Source organism: Arvicola amphibius, chromosome 8 (genome assembly GCF_903992535.2).
Source record: "Arvicola amphibius chromosome 8, mArvAmp1.2, whole genome shotgun sequence".
Classification (NCBI taxonomy): Eukaryota; Metazoa; Chordata; class Mammalia; order Rodentia; family Cricetidae; genus Arvicola; species Arvicola amphibius.
In genome coordinates, this window is record NC_052054.1 from 10,141,841 (window position 1) to 10,160,916 (window position 19,076).

Consider the following 19,076-nt stretch of genomic DNA (forward strand, 5'->3'; position numbering starts at 1 on the left):
TCTACCTCCAACGGTTTTACTATGGCAAAGAAGGCCGCCAGCTGTGAAAGCGCATACATAATTTTGGCAAGGGGACTTGCATCCAATTTATTAGTCTTTTCAAAGAGATACATACACCTATGGGCAATGCAGGACCGTCCTGGGAGTGACTATATGAATTTGCAGGAAATGACAAGACCCCAACAGGAATTTTCAAACCATATTCACTATGAGATGGGAAAGGCTTTTTTCTTAAGCATGATTGTGGATCTAGCTCAGAGAAGGGAGACAGTATTGAGACAAACTGGTGAAAATGAGGAAGTGTAGAAATGGATAAAAACTTTTCACAAATGATAAGGAAGTAGATCCTTTAGGTTTGTAGATAGCAATTTCTTATTTGTCATAATACACCTTAGGAAAACACCCCCCAACACACACACACACACACACACACACACACACACACACACACAAGCACACAGGAGAGAACAAGAAAAATAACAGGAGTGCTAAAGTGACAGACTATTCCATCCTGTAACAGACCCAAGCATCAAAATGACAACCCAAGAAATGGCTCTCAAGGCTGCTCCCTGAATGACACCAAAGCCACTATGCTGTCTTGCTCCAAGTGTCCTCAAGTTAGGCATTGTTACAAAGGGTACCAAATCATACCAAGTCAGTCACATGACATTATAGAGACCCCATGAACCCTGCATGGAGGACAGGGTACAGTTCTGATGTCATAATAGCAGAGGGCGGCGTTATATCAAGGACTTGCCAAGAGAAAGTCACTCAAAAACATCCAGGTATAACAGTAGCAGTAACAGTAACAGTGACAGCAGCAGCCGTAACAACAATAGTAGCAATAACAGTAACAGCAGTGGTAACAGGAACAATAATAGTAACAACAGTTACAGTAACAGTGAAAGCAGCAATAACAACAACAGTAACAGCAGCAGTAACAACGTAACAGCAGTAACAACAGTAACAGCAGCAGTAACAACAGTAACAACAGCAGCAACAATGTAACAGTAGTAACAACAGTAACAGCAGCAGTAACAACAGCAACAGCAGCAGTGACAGCAGCAGTAACAACAGCAACAGCAGTAGCTAACACTTGCTCATAGCCTGGCACTATTCTGACTGCTCTGTGTGTTTCCGTTTGTGTCATCTTTAAACCATCACACTACAAAGATGAAGAAAGCATGGCACAATTTAAGTAGCTTGTCTAAGTCACACTGGCAGCATCTGGTGCCTGGCCACACTATGCCATAGCCCTGGCTCCTAAGTACAGCCTCCTAACTACATGGGAAGGGGTAGAAGAAAATTCCAAGCTTCTCCATAGGGGACCAAAAACCAACAGAAATTTAAGTTAATAAGAACCAAGACAAATGCAGACAGGGAAAACATAGCTCTTGTATCAAACTGCAGATTATTAAAGTTAGGATAAAGTGAATTGAAGAATAATAAGGTATCTTGGCACAGTGGGAGTTACCTTGTACAGTTTAATTTTTCTCAGGAAGAATTGAGACTACAAATTCTGAGACTGAAGGAGAGCGTTGGAAATCAATAATATGTTACTTAAGGAGACATTGTCCCAAGGGTACCCATCTCCTTCCAGGTACAAGGGCGCCAGCTTCCCACTTTCACCTCTGTGGAGGCTACAGGACTGGGGAATTGCAGTCTTTCACAATGTGCCCAATCCTTCCCCTGTCTTTGTTGTCACCCTCTGTCTTAGGAGCTATGCTTAGGATGAAGACGACCTATAGCCACACTGACCAGCTCTCAGCCTAAAGGGACAAGAAGCCTGGCCACAAACACTAGGGTCTGGGACCCAAGTCAGTTGCAGAAGCTGGTGTTGGGTCAGTAGCAGGATTAATCACAACCAGAGACCTCTGAGATAACATCTCCCCTCTGCCCACCAGCCCCCATCTGAGCTCTAGCCCCATGTGGAAGTTGGCTGTTTCTACTTCTCTCCCTCCTTCAGATCCAAGGCCTCCCTCATTCCCAGAAGAAGCTCTGAGCAGTGGGGGAGGGAGAGGCCCAAAACATATGCTTCATGTGAGCAGCCAGCTCTCAGGCAATGGAGGAACCCCGGGCTGCACAGAGGGACCCAGGGCTGCACAGAGGGACCCAGGGCTGCAACGGAGGGACCCAGGGCTGCAACGGAGGAAGCCAGGGCTGCAATGGAGGGACTCAGGGCTACACAGAGGGACACAGGGCTGTACAGAGGGACCCGGGGCTGCAACAGAGGGACCCAGGGTTGCAACAAAGGGACCCAGAACTGACATAACTTTATTTTAAGCATCTGCTTATCGGGACTCCAGGGAGAACAAAGCCCCATGTGCTGGGAAAGAAGGTCCAGAGTTTGATTAGATTAAAAGAAAAAAACAAAAAACAAAACAAAAACCCTAAAAACCAAACCAACCTACCGTGAAACAGAGTGGTGAGCACAGGAGACAGACACATGCATTGGCACAGTAGCCACTGCCAAGCCTTTAGTAGACGCATGAAAGGCGGGTCCTCTCCATTTTAGCACCCTAGCACTGCTGCTGGCGCAGCACCCGGGCCCTACTCACCTACGCAGTTATCACACAGGCTGCAGTGGGAGGCTCGAGGGGGGCGGAAAATCTTGCAGGTAAAACAGTACTTTAGTTTTACAGTCTGGCCATTGATGATGACTTCTTTGGTTCTGGGAGGTGGGCGGTACCCCCCTGAACTGGTGCCGTTGGCAATATCTACGGAAAGAAGGAGAAACAGCACACACCTTCAGAACACCATTTGAGTCCTGTGGTCCCTGTCACCTGACTCATGGACCAGGACTAGCTGTGGTCGGCATTCCTAGGGCAGCAGCCACACTTGACTGCCCTGTGTTGTCATAGGCAACCGTGGCTTAACGGAGACTCTGAACCTATTCATGCAGGCCAGAGACCAGATGAGGGGGCTCTGGTCAGAGGCCTGAGAAGGTTTGTGATCCACTAGCAGAAGTATGCTCTCCATGGGGTCATGCCCACCCCTCCTCTTCAAGGCATGTGTAGGAGACAGTGTGGGGTGGCACCCCAATGACTGCAGAGCTGGGCTTCCTGATCTGGCTTCCAGTTCACTAACCATGGGCCGAGACCCTAGAATGGTGTGGTTTTGTTACAGCAGCCAGCCTTGTCAATGGACTCAGTGATCTTCCTTTTCCCTCTTGAGCTGAGTGCTTCAAACCCAGCTGAGGCATCTCCCTGCTTTGCCCACAGCCTAAAAAGTACCAGTGTGGGATAATAGGGGAGGAATATCCATTTTACAAACATCTATTTCCATGAAAAATTATTAAATGCATATTTTAAAAAATCACTTGTATATTTTTGACATTATTATTTTTAGAGCCAGTTTTTAAATGTTAAAATAAAATACAAATTTATCTCTCCCCACCAAAATTTACATTTATTTATTTGTATGTGAGGGAGGGGGAGCATATCATGTGTGTGTATGTGTGTGTTTGTGTGTGAGCATGTATGTACATGTGTGAGTGTGTATGTATGGTATGTGTGTGTGTGAGTATATATGTGCATGTGTGAATTTATGAATGTTTGTGTGTGTGTGTGTGTGTGTATACAAGTCAAGAAAGTCAATTCTTTCCTTCTACTATGTGGCTTCTAGGGTTCGAATCCAGGCTGTCAGGCTTGGTAGCAAGCACCTTTGTCCACAGAACTGGCCCCTAAGTCTATTTTTTTAGAAGTTTCCTTTGATCTTACAGCCGCGTTCTTCTCTCTGGTTGTGTAGCAGGAGGTCGCTTGTTTGTCCCGGCTGTCCAGAACCAAAATAACCATACAGAAACTGTATTATATAAATCACTGCTTGGCCCATTAGCTCCAGCTTCTTATTGGCTAACTCTTACATATTAATTTAACCGAGCTCCATTAATCCGTATATCACCACAAGGTCGTGGCCTACCAGCAAAATTTCAGCAGTCTATCTCGGGTGGCTCCATGACATCTCTCTCTGACTCCACCTTCCTCCTCCCATGCTAAGGGCCAAGTCAGTTCTTTATTCATTAACCAACAAAAGCAACACATAGACAGAAGGACGTCCCATACCATGGTTGCACATGAGAATCACTGGGCAGCCGGTTACACCCACACCCCCGCACATATCACATACTGACGCTTGATTTCATATACAGCAGGACCAAGACCCCAGCTCTGGAGGAAGGTCTGTTCCAGCTATATTCACATGTTGACTCCCCACAGCCCTGCTAGGCCTGCCAAGAAGACTCTGGGGGAGCCAAAGAGAACAGCAAGAACCCTTTGAGTCGTTTGCTAAAACTCTGGAGTGGTCTCGGGAATCTCTGGAGCTGGTGAATTGAGGGTAGATCCTCATTTTCATACACACCCTCTATCATACACAGCATACTTAGCAGATTCCCAACGTGGTAGGCATTAGTGACATCATCAACACAGGCCCTCCACACAAACAGTCTAGACAGTTGTCTGGAAAGTTCTGAAACTACCGGTATCCTGGACTTGGCCTTAGAATTCTGATTTCACTGGGGTGGGCAGAATCAGGCATGGAGATTTAAAAAGCTCCTCCCAGATACCCCAAGATATGCCACGGCTGACAACCAATAACATGGGGTGCACACAGCATCTATTTTATGCAACAGTTCATCAGAGAAGAGGGCTCTCAGCTCATCCAAAACACGGCATAGGAAACTGCATTTTGCCCAATTCTCCAGTGACCCCTGCACTTCAAGCCTTAGAACCTGGGTCCATGGAGAACACAGCTTCACTCAGAGACACGCCACTAAACAGACCCAGCCACCTCAGCCACTCATGCAGGGTTAGCTACACTGGTGGTACCTGAGGAGCTGAACACTTCTGTTCCTCACAGAGAGAGTGTGCAGCTGACTAGTCATGGCTCAGGCCGCAACTGTTATGGGAACTATATTATTTTAGAGGCTGTAGGATAGCCTTAGGCTTTTGTGTTAGTGAGATGTCCACCCCAGTGGTAAGGAGTGCAAAAGAGTTGTTGTTTCCATTGGCTACACGTGGAAAATGAAAGTTCCACCAGCAGGGTGCAAACAAACAGAGAGGAAGGAGAGTTCAAGGAAGGGCATGATGGGAACAATAGGACAGTTCACCCCTTTACCGCTTCTCAGAATTGGACCTTTTGCTTAGAACCATTAAATAGGTGTGGAGCCAAGTTTGGGGCCATGGGTTGCCTTGCCAACCTGGATACTCTCTTGGTATGCTACCCTGATGACCTCCCTATCAAGTGATGCTAAAGCCAGCAGCATCCAATGTGCATCGTGGGAAGAGGAGTCAGGATGGAGGATGGCGAAGGCAGGGACCATGCCATTGTGGATGCCCTAAGCATCCATTAAGTGGAAAGGACAGACTCAAAGCACATCGATGAGGAAGGAAGATCTCTGTGAATCCAACAGGGGGGCTTTGAGGTCTAAAATAATCTGGCAGTTTTATGTCAGCTGTGACATGGACTGGATGTATTTAGCTCTAGCAAACACAAGTTTAAAAAAGCTAGAAGATCAGTTACAAAGAAACTAAATCAAACATCTGTGTTAATTTTACCAGAAAAGTTTTTTAGCTGCATCCCCAAGGTGAATACTGTAAAAAGCAGAGATGGCAAAGCACCCAGCACCAGCACATGGTAGCAAGCTTAGCCCTGCACAGCACCATGTAGCAAGATTTGCCCTGCACAGCACCATGTAGCAAGCTTAGCTCTTCACAGCACCAGCACCATGTAGCAAGATTTGCCCTGCACAGCATCAGCACCATGTAGCAAGATTTGTCCTGCACAACAGCTTGACAAAGTGAATCTTTGTGAGCGCTCCTCACAATAGACCCGATTGATCTCATATCTCCACAGCACTCCTTTCACAAAGACAAAACCTGTTACAAAGTGAGCCGAAAACTAGGATTCAACAGACGGTAAACTATAGCTTAAGCAGTTAGCCAAACCCTAAAACCCATTGAATAGGTAATTAGAAACTGATACACTAAGTAGTAATAATAATAATGAAATAAAAAAGTTAAAAATTTAAATGTTGGAAGACCCAATTCAGAACCCAACTATGCTATTGACTGATGGGAGAATCAGAGGACCTATAAAGAAGAAAGCAAACAATAACAATAACAAAAATATCAATGAGACAATATTTACAAAGGGCTGACGCTGCAGCACAGGTGCTGGGTGGGACCCGGGCGGCTTACAAGGTCTCCCGTGGCTGCCTGCCAAGTCATGAGCCTTCCGTCTCATTTTCCTCGGCCTTTGGAATCAGATTCATCATCCCCAACAACCCTGGAGTAGCTTTCTAAATGTCCACACGATCCTCAGAGCCCCCAGGCTGCTCTGCCCACTGCAGTCTTACATGGAGCTCACTCCGCAAACCTTGCAGCACCTCTGTGTGCTTTGGAGGAGCCAGCTGCTGCAGGGCTGGGCCATACGCGCAGTGGTCACTGAGCTGGGGTGGATATCACCTCATTTTTCAGGCCCAGTTCAGGCTTCTTTTGTGAAAATGGCTGTCAAGGAGAGGTCCTTATTGCACCCATGGGGTCTCACCGTGCTTATCTATTGGCTCTGCCAAATGAGCTCTTCTGGACTTCTAAGTGGCACCCTTGGTGCGTGGGGTTTCAAGCACTAACCTAAAGACACAGTTTTCCTTCAGTGTTTGGACTGAAGCTGGTGGCTGGTCACAAAGCTCCCTCTTTGAGCTCAGCAACATCTGCAGCCCCAGGTACATGGCACACAGGCTGGAGGGTGGAGTTCAGTGTTCTGGTTCAATCCCCAATTATTCTGTGTGGGACTTTTTTTGTGTGTGTGCAACAATCGCACTTCTGTTTCTGAGAGCTGTTCTTTGTGGCTTAAACACGGCTCCCGGGAAAGAACAATCAAGTCTACAATAGCTAATCGCTGGAGAGCGCTAGAATTTTGGGGTAAAAATGGTTAGCGGCTTTGGAAGCTTAAGGAATTACTACTTCCCAAGGCATTTTACACAAGTATTCTGAAGGAAAGCACAAAAGCCTGAAATGACTTACAAGCACAAAGGCCCCTTCTCCTAATGGCTGAGTTGTTGGCAGAGGGGTGGAAATGATAATGTGTACTTGTGTGTCCGTGTCTGGCACCAGCCTTGCAGTCAGAACAGTGGGCAAAGACCTAAGGGCCCTGGTGGGTAGGAAGGAGAGGTTGGCCATGCGTACTCAGGAATGGGAAACCAACACTGAATAAGTTGTCTTAGTGAAAGAGAAACCCTGGGCTAGCCAGGCGCTTTTGGTAACTGTTCATTAACACATGCCTGCTTGTTCAAGGCCTGTCTTCGAAAGGGAAGCCATCGTTTTCTCCTGAGGGAGCAGGGTGCTTACGTGAAGGACCCATTTGATCCCATACTGCTGATTTCTACCCCAGATTGCTATAGGTAACTGGACTCTGCTGTCTTACACTACAGGAGAAAAATGTCACCTTTGAAGATGTGGATAAAGATTCTCTGTCTAGCTGAAGGGTTCATCTGGAGGAGTGGCATTCCCTGGAGTGCTGAAGCTTCACAGATCATTAACTAACTGACGGTGCAACCGCAGGAGCGGTAGGAAGTCTTTGCTAACGGGAGTTTAGTCAGCGTGAAGACAGGGCATGGGGCAAATGGGACTTCATACTCTAGTCTGCAAGATGCTACTGCAGGGTCGAGTCTATATAGCCATTCACTGCCATTCACTGCCATAACACAGCCATGGATTTAATGAATCTCAATATCCAACAGAGGTCCACGAGCCACCCAACAGTCTTCTGGGTGCTGTGGCTAGGGGTGTGCACGGGAAATGTCCCCTGTCCTTTGTGGCCTATACTCTAGGGAGGGCAGATCAATTCAGACAATAGGGTTTTGATCATTCAAATACACAAACAAGTCACGCTAGAGATCAGCTCACACCTGGCCAATGGTCAGGATCACTCGGGGTAGGTAGTTATTATCATCCAGAGGTGATTCTGCCCACGGGGAAATGCAAAAATACCCAGAGACATTTTTTAATTGTCCCAAGTAGCAGGGAGTGCTCCAGGCAACTGGCACGGAAACCAGGCATGCTGTGAAATACCCCCCAATGCACAGGCTAGTCCTTCACAGACAAGAATCCCAAAGCCCATATATTAATAGAAGGGAGGTAGAAAAGTTATGCTAAGTGTGGTCCGTGAACCAGCCGTCCTGGCAATTCTCAAGGAGCTTGTTTGCAATGAACCAGTTCGGTGCCTACCCCATCCCCAGTCACTTTATCTGGAACCTGCATTTTCAAAGATCCCCATGTGATTTGGGCACTCGTGAAAGTTTGGAAATCATAACTGTTGGCGACACATTCCTCCGGAGGTGAGATAAACCTGCGGGCAGGCCAGACAATATGCTACTTAAGCCTGGTGAGGTCCTCGCTCGCTTTGTTTTAGATACTGACAAACACTGTGCATAAAAAGTTTATTTACCTGGAAACTATACAGAGAAGGGATGGGGGTAGGGAGAGGGAGAGAGAGGAAGGGCGGGAGGGAGGGAGAGAGAGGACAAGGAAGAGAGACTGACTTCACTCCTAAACATACTCATCTTGAGTGGTAGGAACCAAGGATGGGACTTTTCTAAGTGCTCTCGACTCATAGCTGGTGACGTGGTTGACTAGGAATGGCGGTGACAGAGAGGAAGGAAGCAATGCCATTGGCCGAAATGTCAACGCTGCGCGGATACAAAACTTACGGAAAGTCTGCACCGCCAAAACAGTCAAAGTCTGGTTTCAACTTTTTGTCTGGGATATCGTCAAAGAAAACTTTTACAAATAACCTTAACATATGTAATACAGTCAGGCGTGACACACTTGGTTGACTGAGATGAGCCCAATGTCTTAGTCCTCTGTACCATCTTCCTGGGGACACAGTGTGAAAACCGTCATGGAAGACAACAGCCGTGGTCTAGATTATCAGTATTAGGTGAGAATGTATTTATTACATCAACCTATTCATGAGAGATCTTGTACATGTATATGTTGTGAAATTGATGGAATGCCTGCACGTAGTATTTTTGGCAAGGTGGTGGAGTGGGAAATACCAATGTTCTCAATTAATTCAGTGACTGTAAACTGAAATATTTCTAAAGATAATATTGGAATCTTAAGTTCCAGAAAACAGAAACACAGAATGCTATCAGTGTGATTTTTATTTTTTTATCTAGTGAGAATAGGCCTCAGTGTGGTGATTTAAATGAGAATGGCCCCCATAGGCTCATAATGTTTAAATACTTGGTCCTCACTTGGAAATGTTTAGAAATGATTAGGATGTGTGTCCCCTTAAGAGGTGTGTCATCGGGAGTAGGTTTTGAGGTTCAAAAGTCTGAGCCATTCCCAGTTAGCTCTCTCTGTTTCCTGGCTGTGTCTCAAGATAGAAGTTCTCAGCTACTGCCCCAATGCTATGACTGTCTGCCTGCTGCCATGTTCCTCGCCTTGATGGTCACAGACTCACTTTCTGACATGGTAAGCCCAATATTCCCTTTCTTTGCGTAAATTGCTTTGGTCGTGGAGTCTGTCACAGCAACAGACAAGGAACTAAGACACTCAGGCAAGTGTGGATCCCTGTTGTTCAGAGATGCTGTGATTCATACCACCTGATGCTCCAATGTCCACAGCTATCAAAGGCTTGTCTCTCTGTGGCTCCTCAGATCCCAGGGGACAATATATATTGTATATGTGCTTATGCATAAAAATTAATTTAATTTTTGCAGCTAAAGATGAAAGAAAGTTGCTTAGTTGTGATGACCCTTTTAGTTTAGCTACCCAAGCTAATCAAATATATGCTCATAACAAATGAAAATTAATGACGATCTTATTTTGGGGGTACTCTTTTCCAGTTGGATACAAAGCCTTGTCCTTGAATATAAAAGAAAGAAAAGTGCCTTTGTCCTTGTAGAATTTAATTCTCTTCAAATGTCAGATTCCCCTGCACACATGCACACAAAACTGCTGTGCTGTGTAAATGGAAAGTCAGTTCTGAAGGCCAGAGCTCCAAATATTTGCATGTGTTTGTACTCTGTGGGGGTAGATTCTGCACCATCAGAGAGAATGGCTCCTGTACACAGATAGACATCAGCCCAGCTTGCCAGTGTTCTGTTATTGTACGACAAGCAGAAGAGAACACAGGAAAGCGATGGGCACTGAACACCATGCTGTGGCAGGTCACGGTTTGGTGTCACCACCAGGAAATCTGACAAGCTTCTATTCAAGCTCAAGGGGCGGTGTGAGGGCGTCGGTGAGGTCCTGGGTGTGCGTGCTGGCTTCTATCTCATTTGGCACATATTATTGTAAGAATTCTATCTTCAGCCCTGAGGGAAAGTGATCTAAGGGTGTCACAAAAGCAAGGGTTGCTATTTATACATGTGCTATGCTTTAACGAAAGTGTCCACTTGGGAGGGCCTACTCTTTCCTTTTTTGTCTCTCATCAATATATATTGTTTAAAATGAATAAAATGAATATTGTTTAAAATGAATAAAAATCCTCAGTGGGGTAACTATATAAGTTCTCTCCCTCCCTCCCTCCTTCCCTCCCTCCCTACCTCCTTCCTTCCTTCCCTTCCCCTCTCTCTTTCTCTCTCCATATATATGTGTGTGTATATATATATCATATACATACTCTCTCTATATATACTCTATATACATATATATATACATACACAGAGAGACATTTATATATACTACATGTACATAGTTCTATACTCTACACATACTTCAAAAGCATTATTTTATTTTGTTTTTTGGAACAGGGTTTCTCTGTGTAACAGTTCTGCCTGTCCTGGAACTCACTCTGTAGACAAGACTGACCTCAAACTCACAGAGATCCACCTGCCTCTGCCTCCCCAGTGATGGGATTAAAGGTGTGCCCAACCACCACCTGACCTAAAGCATTCTTATATCACCAGTATAACCAGTTGGAAACTGTAAGGCAAGTACTGCTCCATGTACAGTAGAATCCCTCTAATCCTCCAGGAATAAATACACAATAAATAATGACAGGAAGTCCCATATGAAGCAAACTATAGAACAATATGGAGTCTTTGAGGAAAATTTGAAAAACCTGTGGAAAGCCGGGCAGTGGTGGTGCATACCTTTAATCCCGGCATTTGGGAGGCAGAGGCGGATAGATCGCTGTCAATTTGAGGCCAGCCTGGGATACAAAGCAAGTTCTAGGACTCCAAGGTTACACAGAGAAACCTTGTCTGGAAAAATAAAACATAGTAAAACTAAAATTTAACAACACCAAACTTCAAAAAACAAAACCAAAAAAGCTTGTGGCGCTACCCAATAGCCTGGAGAGATCCAGTGCTCGAGGTGTGTCTACTGTCCCCAGATTACCCTCTATTTCCATTTCAAAGCCAGTTAACACTCCAGTATGACTTGAGAAAAGTTGACAGACATAATAACGCCACACTTCAACTGAAAAAAAAAATAACCGAGAACATTTGCAAAGAGAAATAACGAGGAGTAGTAAGAGCCCCAGGGATAAACGGAACAGTGAGACCAAAGCCAGCACTCACTAAATAGACACACAGTCTCTGGAGATTTATCATCTGGTAAAACATAACCAAATTAGCAAGGAAAATACAGATAATCACTACACAGATTTGCGATAAATAGCTAATCCTAAAGAGAGAGAGAGAGAATTCCAAAGTTAGAGTCATGCCTCTCAGATATATAGCAAAGATCCAGATCTAAAAAATAAAAACATATGAACTAAAAGTACAGGTTTGAATAGGTGATTTATTGATCTACATTGTATGTGTGTATGGATGATGCACATGGATGTCCTTCTGCATTTGTGTTGCTTTTATTGGTTGATGAATAAAGCTGTTTCAGCTAATGGGTTAGCAGAGTAAATCCAGGTGGGAAATCTGAACTGAGATAGAGAGAAAGAGTAGGCAGAGTCAGGGACACCATGTAGCTGCCAAAGGAGAAAGAGGTTCAGACATTACCGGCAAGCCATGAGCCTCATGGTAAAATATAAACAATTAGAAATGGGTGAATTTACAGTTAGAGCTAGTCAGTAAGAGGCCTAAGCCATTGGCCAAACAATTGTAACTGATAATAAGACTCAGAGTGGTTATTTCATAAGTGGATTCGAGAACAGGTGGGCATTGAAAAACTAGTACAGGGGGACCAGCAGGACAGAGAATACTTCTAGATATACATGGATATACCACAGTGTGTACAAGGAGACCCGAGGACAGCCGATTAGTCCTCTTCCTCCACACTGTGGGCCCTGGGGACTGACTGCAGATCAGTCTTGGCAGCAAGTATTCCACCCACTGAGCCATCTTGCCGGCCCCAGTGTTAAGCATATATAGCAAGACAGCCTGCATAAAGAAAACAGATGGTTTATCCATAAAAACTTATGTGTCAAAAACTTCCCTAAAATGCAGATGATAAAGTAGAAAAATATATTTTACATGAACCACAGAGCCCAGTGCCCTGAAGGAATTCTGGCAAGCAAATAAGAAAGACAAATATTCTGAGAGGAAGATGGGGGGAAGATGAACAGGCAACTCACACAAAGAACATGAGAATAACCAGTGCGTTTTGACCAACTCGCTCAAACAAGTGAGTTCAAAGGTTAACTTCTCAGTGATAGGGTTCACTGGTGCCAAGAGCAGAAATAGAGGTTCACATGCTTTTGCTGAGAATATAAACTAACACAACCTTTGCAGGAACATGAAAGTTGCCTATCAAAACCTTAGAGACTAAATCTGGGGCTGGAGAGATGGCCAGCGATTAAGAACACTTGCTACTCTTGCAGGGGGTCTTGGGTCAGGTTCTCAGCACCCACACTGTGGCTAACACCCATCTGTAACTCCAGTTACAAGGGACCTAACACTCTTGTCTGACCTGTGTGGGCACTGCACACATGCAGTGCATATATGTACAAACATGCAGGCAAAATACAAACACACATAATAAAAATAAATCTTTAAATACATAAATCTCTTGGCCCAAATAGCATAATAGGAAGTTATGTCCTTGATGTAAGGAAAATGTCATGAATGGTGATGACAATTCTGCCACTTATTATTAAAACCTGGGAATAACTGCAGTGTTAATGGAGGGCAGATAAACCGTGGTTTAGTCATACAGTGAACTATTATGCACCTATTAAAGATGAGGTAGGAGAGTAAATAGCATAATAGGGGAAATTCATTTTCAAAATAGTAATATACAATGTGATCAAATATTTGTATAAAATATGTCATTCAGAGAAAAACCAGTATGTGTCAGAATGCTAACTACAGATATCTCTAACTCAGGACTTAAAGTATTACTAGATTAAAGTCTATTTTCATTTTCTTCATGCTTTTCAAGCTTTCCATAAACAAAAATATTGCTTCATAGAGAGCAAAAACAATATTTTTGAAACTGAGTTTAGTTGGAGCATAAGACATTCTCAAGAGACACTAAGAGTCACAAATGTAGATGGTGTGGCAATGACTCTAATGCTCTGAGAAAATTAATTACTTCAGAGATTTCTTTGATCATTTCTGGAGGATGTTCTCTGCGTTTTCCTAGAAGTCTGAGTGTAAGTTATTTTCCAGAGTCTCACATCATTCCTGAATCCCAGAGGAGGAAGTCACTTCACTCATGGCTGGGCCGTCCCAAGATCTTGGATTCTCAAACTGTCTCCTAGGCACACCATGATGTACAATGTATGGGCCCAAGTCAGAAACCCAAGTCCTTAAGCATATATACATCAACCCAACAGAGCATTTACCTCTGAGAAAACCACCTTATAATGCTGGAATTGCATTCTTTGATTTGCCAAGAGATCATGTAGATTTTGTACCAGGAGATTTTGCACCATCACCAAGAAACACTTTCCTGAGAGTCAGGTGTAGCCAGATGTTTCTTTCCTGCCCATCAGCTCCCACTTAACTGACTCAGAGGCTGAGTATAAATTATAAATGCTTGGCTAATAGCTCAGGCTTATTACTAATTAGCTCTTCCATTTAAATCAATGCATTTCTATTAATCTATGTATTGCTGTGTGGCTTTACCTGTTCCTTAGCATCTTGCTTCCCCAGCGGCTGGCTCCACCTTTCTTTTCCCCAGCATTTTCAGTTTGGCTTTCCCACCCTGCCTTGCTATTGGCCAGTCAGTTTTTCTATTAACCAATGAGAGTAATACATATTCATGGCGTTCAGAAGGATTATCCCCCAGCAGTCAGGACACAGAGTCGCACTGTCCAAGTTCTGTGCCCACTGAGTGCCTACTAGAGCCTGTACAAGGTGGAAGACAGAGAGAAGTCTCTCGTCAATATCCAACTTTCCTGGTACCCAGTCTTCTGATGCCACTGACCATGGCTTTTCTTTGAACTCTTTGACACGTGTGTGGCTCAATCTGGACAACAGTCAGTAATCTGCCTATGTTCTCTGTTGTAGATTATGTGACTCTGTGTCAAGGCTGGTCCCCAGGGTGCACTCTTGGGAGGTGCTGTGGCTCCTTAGGAAGGGGAACTGTAATCAGTCTTTAGGCCATTGAGGGCATCCCCTTGCTGTGGTTCAAATGTGAAATGTCCCCCATAGGCTCATGGGTCAGAACCCATGGTACCCAGCCAGTGACCCAGCACTGGAGAAAGTGGGGCATGGGGGTGGGACTTTGAGATTTTATAGCTCAGATCTACTTCCTGGTCACTCTCTGCTTCCTGACACAGATGCTGTGTGGCTTGTTTCCTGTTTCTGTTGCCATGTCTTCCCCACCCCATCCCATGTCTTCCCTACTGTGGTGGAACGTGACCCCTCAAACTCTAGCCAGAACAAATTCTTCTTTGAGCTGCTTTTGGTCTTAACAACAAGAACATAACCAGTATATCCTGAGGGGCTGTGGGATCCTCGTCATAACAACAAGAACATAACCAGTCTGTCCCGAGGGGCTGTGGGATCCTGGCTGTTCTAGCTCTCTCTGAACTTTGACTTCCGATATGAATGTTTCGTTCTGACACAGGCTCCCACGGCTGCCATCAGGGGCTTTACCGGAAACCCAAAACGATGTTCCCACCTCATCTTAAACTGGAACTTCCAGAGAGGTGAACCAAAATGAAATGTTTTCTCTTACTAATTATTTCATGCTTTTAATTCTAGTGGTGGAAAGCTAGCCAATATTCACCCATAGCTCATGTGCTTGCTTATTCTCACAAACAGATGTGACTGCGTTGAAGGGCCGCGAAGATAAACATCCAGCGCATGCCTGCTCAGCCTACATCCAAACCCACGTTGGGCCAATCATCTCAACTTAACACCTCTCTACTAAAGTGATGGCAACGAAGACAGCCAAACAGTCTTGCCTCGACAGCATTCTTAATTTCCAAAGACAGCCCGGAAAAATCGATCAGTAGATCACGCTAGTTCACCCCAGATCTCATAAGCACATTGCTGGTCCCACGACAGCCTTCAGCAGCACTGCTGGGTCCTCAAAAGGAAATCAGACCAAAACCAGACGCATTTAAAAGTGGTTATAAGATTGGCAGCATTGAATTTACCTTTATTTATTTACTTATGTGTTTATTTACCTTTATTGGCGCTCATGGGTTCTCTATCCACATTGTTAAATCACAGTGTAAGTACTGAGAATGAGAATGAGGGCTCGTTACCAAGTTCCTGTGATTCATAGGGGTGCAGGGTAGATGTTGACACATATTTAGAACCTAAAACATCGAAGTAATGAAGAAAAAAAACTGGTTTAACAATGACTTTCAGAAATGGCCAGTCACTCAGTAAATATCTGTCATATGGGACAGAAAAGGGAGAGAAACGGGTTTGCAGTTCTAGTAAATAGCTTGAAATGGCTACCAGTTTCTACAAACCAAAAAGTACACGTAACAGTAGGTTAGCTGGAGACTGTGAGGTCTGAACTGGACTGCAAGCCGTTTTGCATGGCCACCTGGCTACAAGCCTATGGCGGTCAGACAGTGGAAAAGCCACACCTGCGGCAGTTAGGATCTCCTGGGAGAGATCCTAACCCACATTTGCCCAGAGGGGCTGCATGGTGATCCCAGCAGCAGGTCTGGCTACCTTGGCCTCTAACTCTGCCCCAGGGACAGAACAATGGGCTAACACAGAGCTTCGGTTCAGCAACACGGAGTCCATTCGAAGCTTCTATATGTGCTTTCTATCTGAAGCGTCAAGTTTTGTCCTGCTCCTTCATGGCAAAGGCCCTAGGTCTCATGTCACAGATGGGCTGTGGGGCTCCAGGTCTCATCCTCCCACCTTCCCAGTCCTCAGCTGCCAGATCTGACTGAGCCTCCCACCCCACCCCACCCCACCCCACCCCGCCATTGGGCACCCACCAACTGCTCCTTCTGATCTTTTCCTCTTTGAGTTGAAGGACCAAGATTATTTTGTTAGTTTGCTCATGTTTTTCACTGTCTCTACAGACCTTCAGATAGCCAGTTCCTGGGGTGCTGGGGAGGCAGTATATAGTTCAGCTCAGTAACCCACAGCGAAACATAGGCTCTCTGACTGAGTCAGCTATGTTTGTATCTGCCTTGACAACCCTCAGGCAGCTGCATTGTCAGGTCTGTTGCCAGGGTTAGCCAAGAGCTAGGACAGCGGGTCTCACATTTAAATGTTAAGGCACACCTGCACTTGGTGGCACACCCATCTGTCAGTTCGGGGTCTTTAGGGGAAGGATGTGTATGACTTGTAAGAAATGAAGTGTGAAGCCGGCGGTGGTGGCGCACGCCTTTAATCCCAGCACTCAGGAGGCAAAGGCAGGCAGATCTCTGAGTTTGAGGCAAGCCTGGTCTACAAGAGCTAGTTCCAGGACAGGCTCTAGGCTCTAGAAACTACAGGGAAACCCTGTCTCGAAAAAACCAAAAAAAAAAAAAAAAAAAGAGAAAGAAATGAAGTGTGCAGGGTGTGTCGCTGTTTGTCATGGTGACTAGTGTACACAGACAACTTAAGGGAAATAATGGATTTTTGAGTTCATGGCCTTGGAGGGTTCATTCATGGCTACCCGGCCCCATGTATCTGTGCAGAGCATCACAGTGGCAGGAACATGTGACCGTCACTTCTTGGTGGACAGGAGACTCAGAGGCCTGGGTTCAGAGTGCTTTCAGGGACATTCTTATAGTATTTGAAGGTGTGTGAGTTAGTGAGAATCACTGGTGGGATTTTTGTTTTTTTTTGTTTTTAATTTTCCCAACAAGATGGGCAGAGTGAAGGAGAACACAGGAAGAGGCCAGGGCAGACACAGCTCCCAGGGACTATGGGAGCTATGTTCAGAGCTATGGCCTACAACCTGGTTCCACCTTCTACTTTAATGACCTCCTAATAATGCTACCCTATAAAGTATCTTCCAAAGGACTAATTCATCGAGTAAGTCAAAGCCTTAGGATCTAATTTTCTCCAGAAACACAATCACACACACACACACACACACACACACACACAGAGAGAGAGAGAGAGAGAGAGAGAGAGAGAGAGAGAGAGAGATAGAGAGAGAGATATGTGTCTTGCTAATTCCATAGATGTTTTTAAATCTACTCAACATATTAATCAAAACTAACCATCAAACATGGTAAGAAGCAAATAGTATGAAAATGAGAGGCCTCCTGGGGGTTCCAACAGGGATTAAGGATGGGATCCTCTCCCCAGCCCAGCCCCTAATCCCACACAGCAGCTCACAGGTAATTAATGAAACTCAGCACAGCCTCTGATTCTCCTGCTGCATCCAGCTGTGGCACCTTCCTCACCGGCTCTGCAGTGAATGAGGCAGAGTGAGTATCAGCTCCAGGCAGCTACAGGACCCACACCAGTAATATGCTCTGAGGCATCTTCCCTAAAGGAAAGCCTGCGATTGGTGGCAGCTCACATGCCATGGTCCACTCCCCTGATGCCGTCCTGTAGTGTGTAGCTAAGCGCTGGCCACACCACATCCTCCATTTCCTGTGGGCTCTGATGCTTAGCAACACAGACATGCGTGCTCCGTTTCTCATTCCTCATGCTCTAGAGGGTTTGCAAACAGACACTGTGGCCATCGCGATGCCTTGTGGTGCCCATATGTCCTGCTTGCCTGCGTCCTTTGCTGTTCTCACAGTTTCCTCACATTACTGCCTCACTCCCAGAATGCTGTGAGGATCAAGTAGGACCACGGGTCTCATTATCCCAGGAGGAAAGAATGTCTTCTGAGCAAAACTGGAATGTGCCACGGCTAGGAAGGTAGTGAGCAGTGAGTGTTAAATGGTCACTCACTCAAGTCGGAACGACCCTGACTGGCTTTCCTCTGATTATCCATCCCAGTATTCCATGCTCCTCACTGAGATTTTAAGGTATCAGAGATAGAGAAAGAAACACAAAAACAATTGAAATCACTCGCCAGTGATTTCACCCCCACCACACACACAAAGGCTTCCTTATTGTTCTAGTCATTTCTCTAGTCTTCTGGATATCTTACGATTGCAGTGCAGATACAATTTCATATTTTGTATTTGCATGTGCTATGAAGATTATACCTAGATAACTCTTTAAAAAGCCACTGATCTTTTCCTTTTCCAATACTGGAGAACCCCGGGCATCTAGCATGCTGGGTAGCACTCTACCACTAGGCTATTTTGTTAGTGTAGCCATGCACACGCTAGTGAAATCCTTAAGCAGCTGTCACACAGCTATGCCACATTTCAATGGTCCATTTCCCTATTCCCATGCGCTGAAGCTGATTCTAATTTTTATTTATTTGTTTTTATTTATTTATTTTATTTATAGGTTTTCAGTTTGGCTTCCTCGAGGCCCTGTAAATTTCCTGTGCGACCCTCCCATCACTTTGTTATTTCCGTTTCTCCTGCTCCCTTCTAATACCTGACCAACATGGAAAGGCAACTCCCGACTTGCCTCTGTGAGTCCCAGGTCCTCGAGGACTTTTCTTCTTGAGTCTTTCCTGGACAGCACATTTATAATTGTTACAACTCCAAAATAACATCCGTGGCATCACAACTTTGGAAGGGGGGGGGGAATGGAACAATGAAGCGAAGACTTAAACACAGCACTCATCTGGGAATTGAGGAAGCAACTGTGAAACACGCTCGGCAACGTTCTTCTGAGAGGG

At 45.1% G+C, this 19,076-nt stretch overlaps 1 protein-coding gene across 5 annotated transcripts in view; it reads right to left on the reverse strand.

The window, feature by feature from the left end:
* Positions 1 to 19,076, reverse strand: part of Zdhhc14 (zinc finger DHHC-type palmitoyltransferase 14) — a 250,803-nt gene that overhangs the window by 57,459 nt on the left and 174,268 nt on the right. For 4 of the 5 annotated variants that reach the window (XM_038340368.2, XM_038340369.2, XM_038340372.1 and 1 more), the window contains exon 3: positions 2,559 to 2,717. The exons of the other annotated variant lie outside the window; for it this stretch is intronic. In XM_038340368.2, the coding sequence (XP_038196296.1) occupies positions 2,559 to 2,717 (159 nt within the window). The remainder of the gene's footprint in view (positions 1 to 2,558; positions 2,718 to 19,076) is intronic. 5 annotated transcript variants of the gene reach the window in all.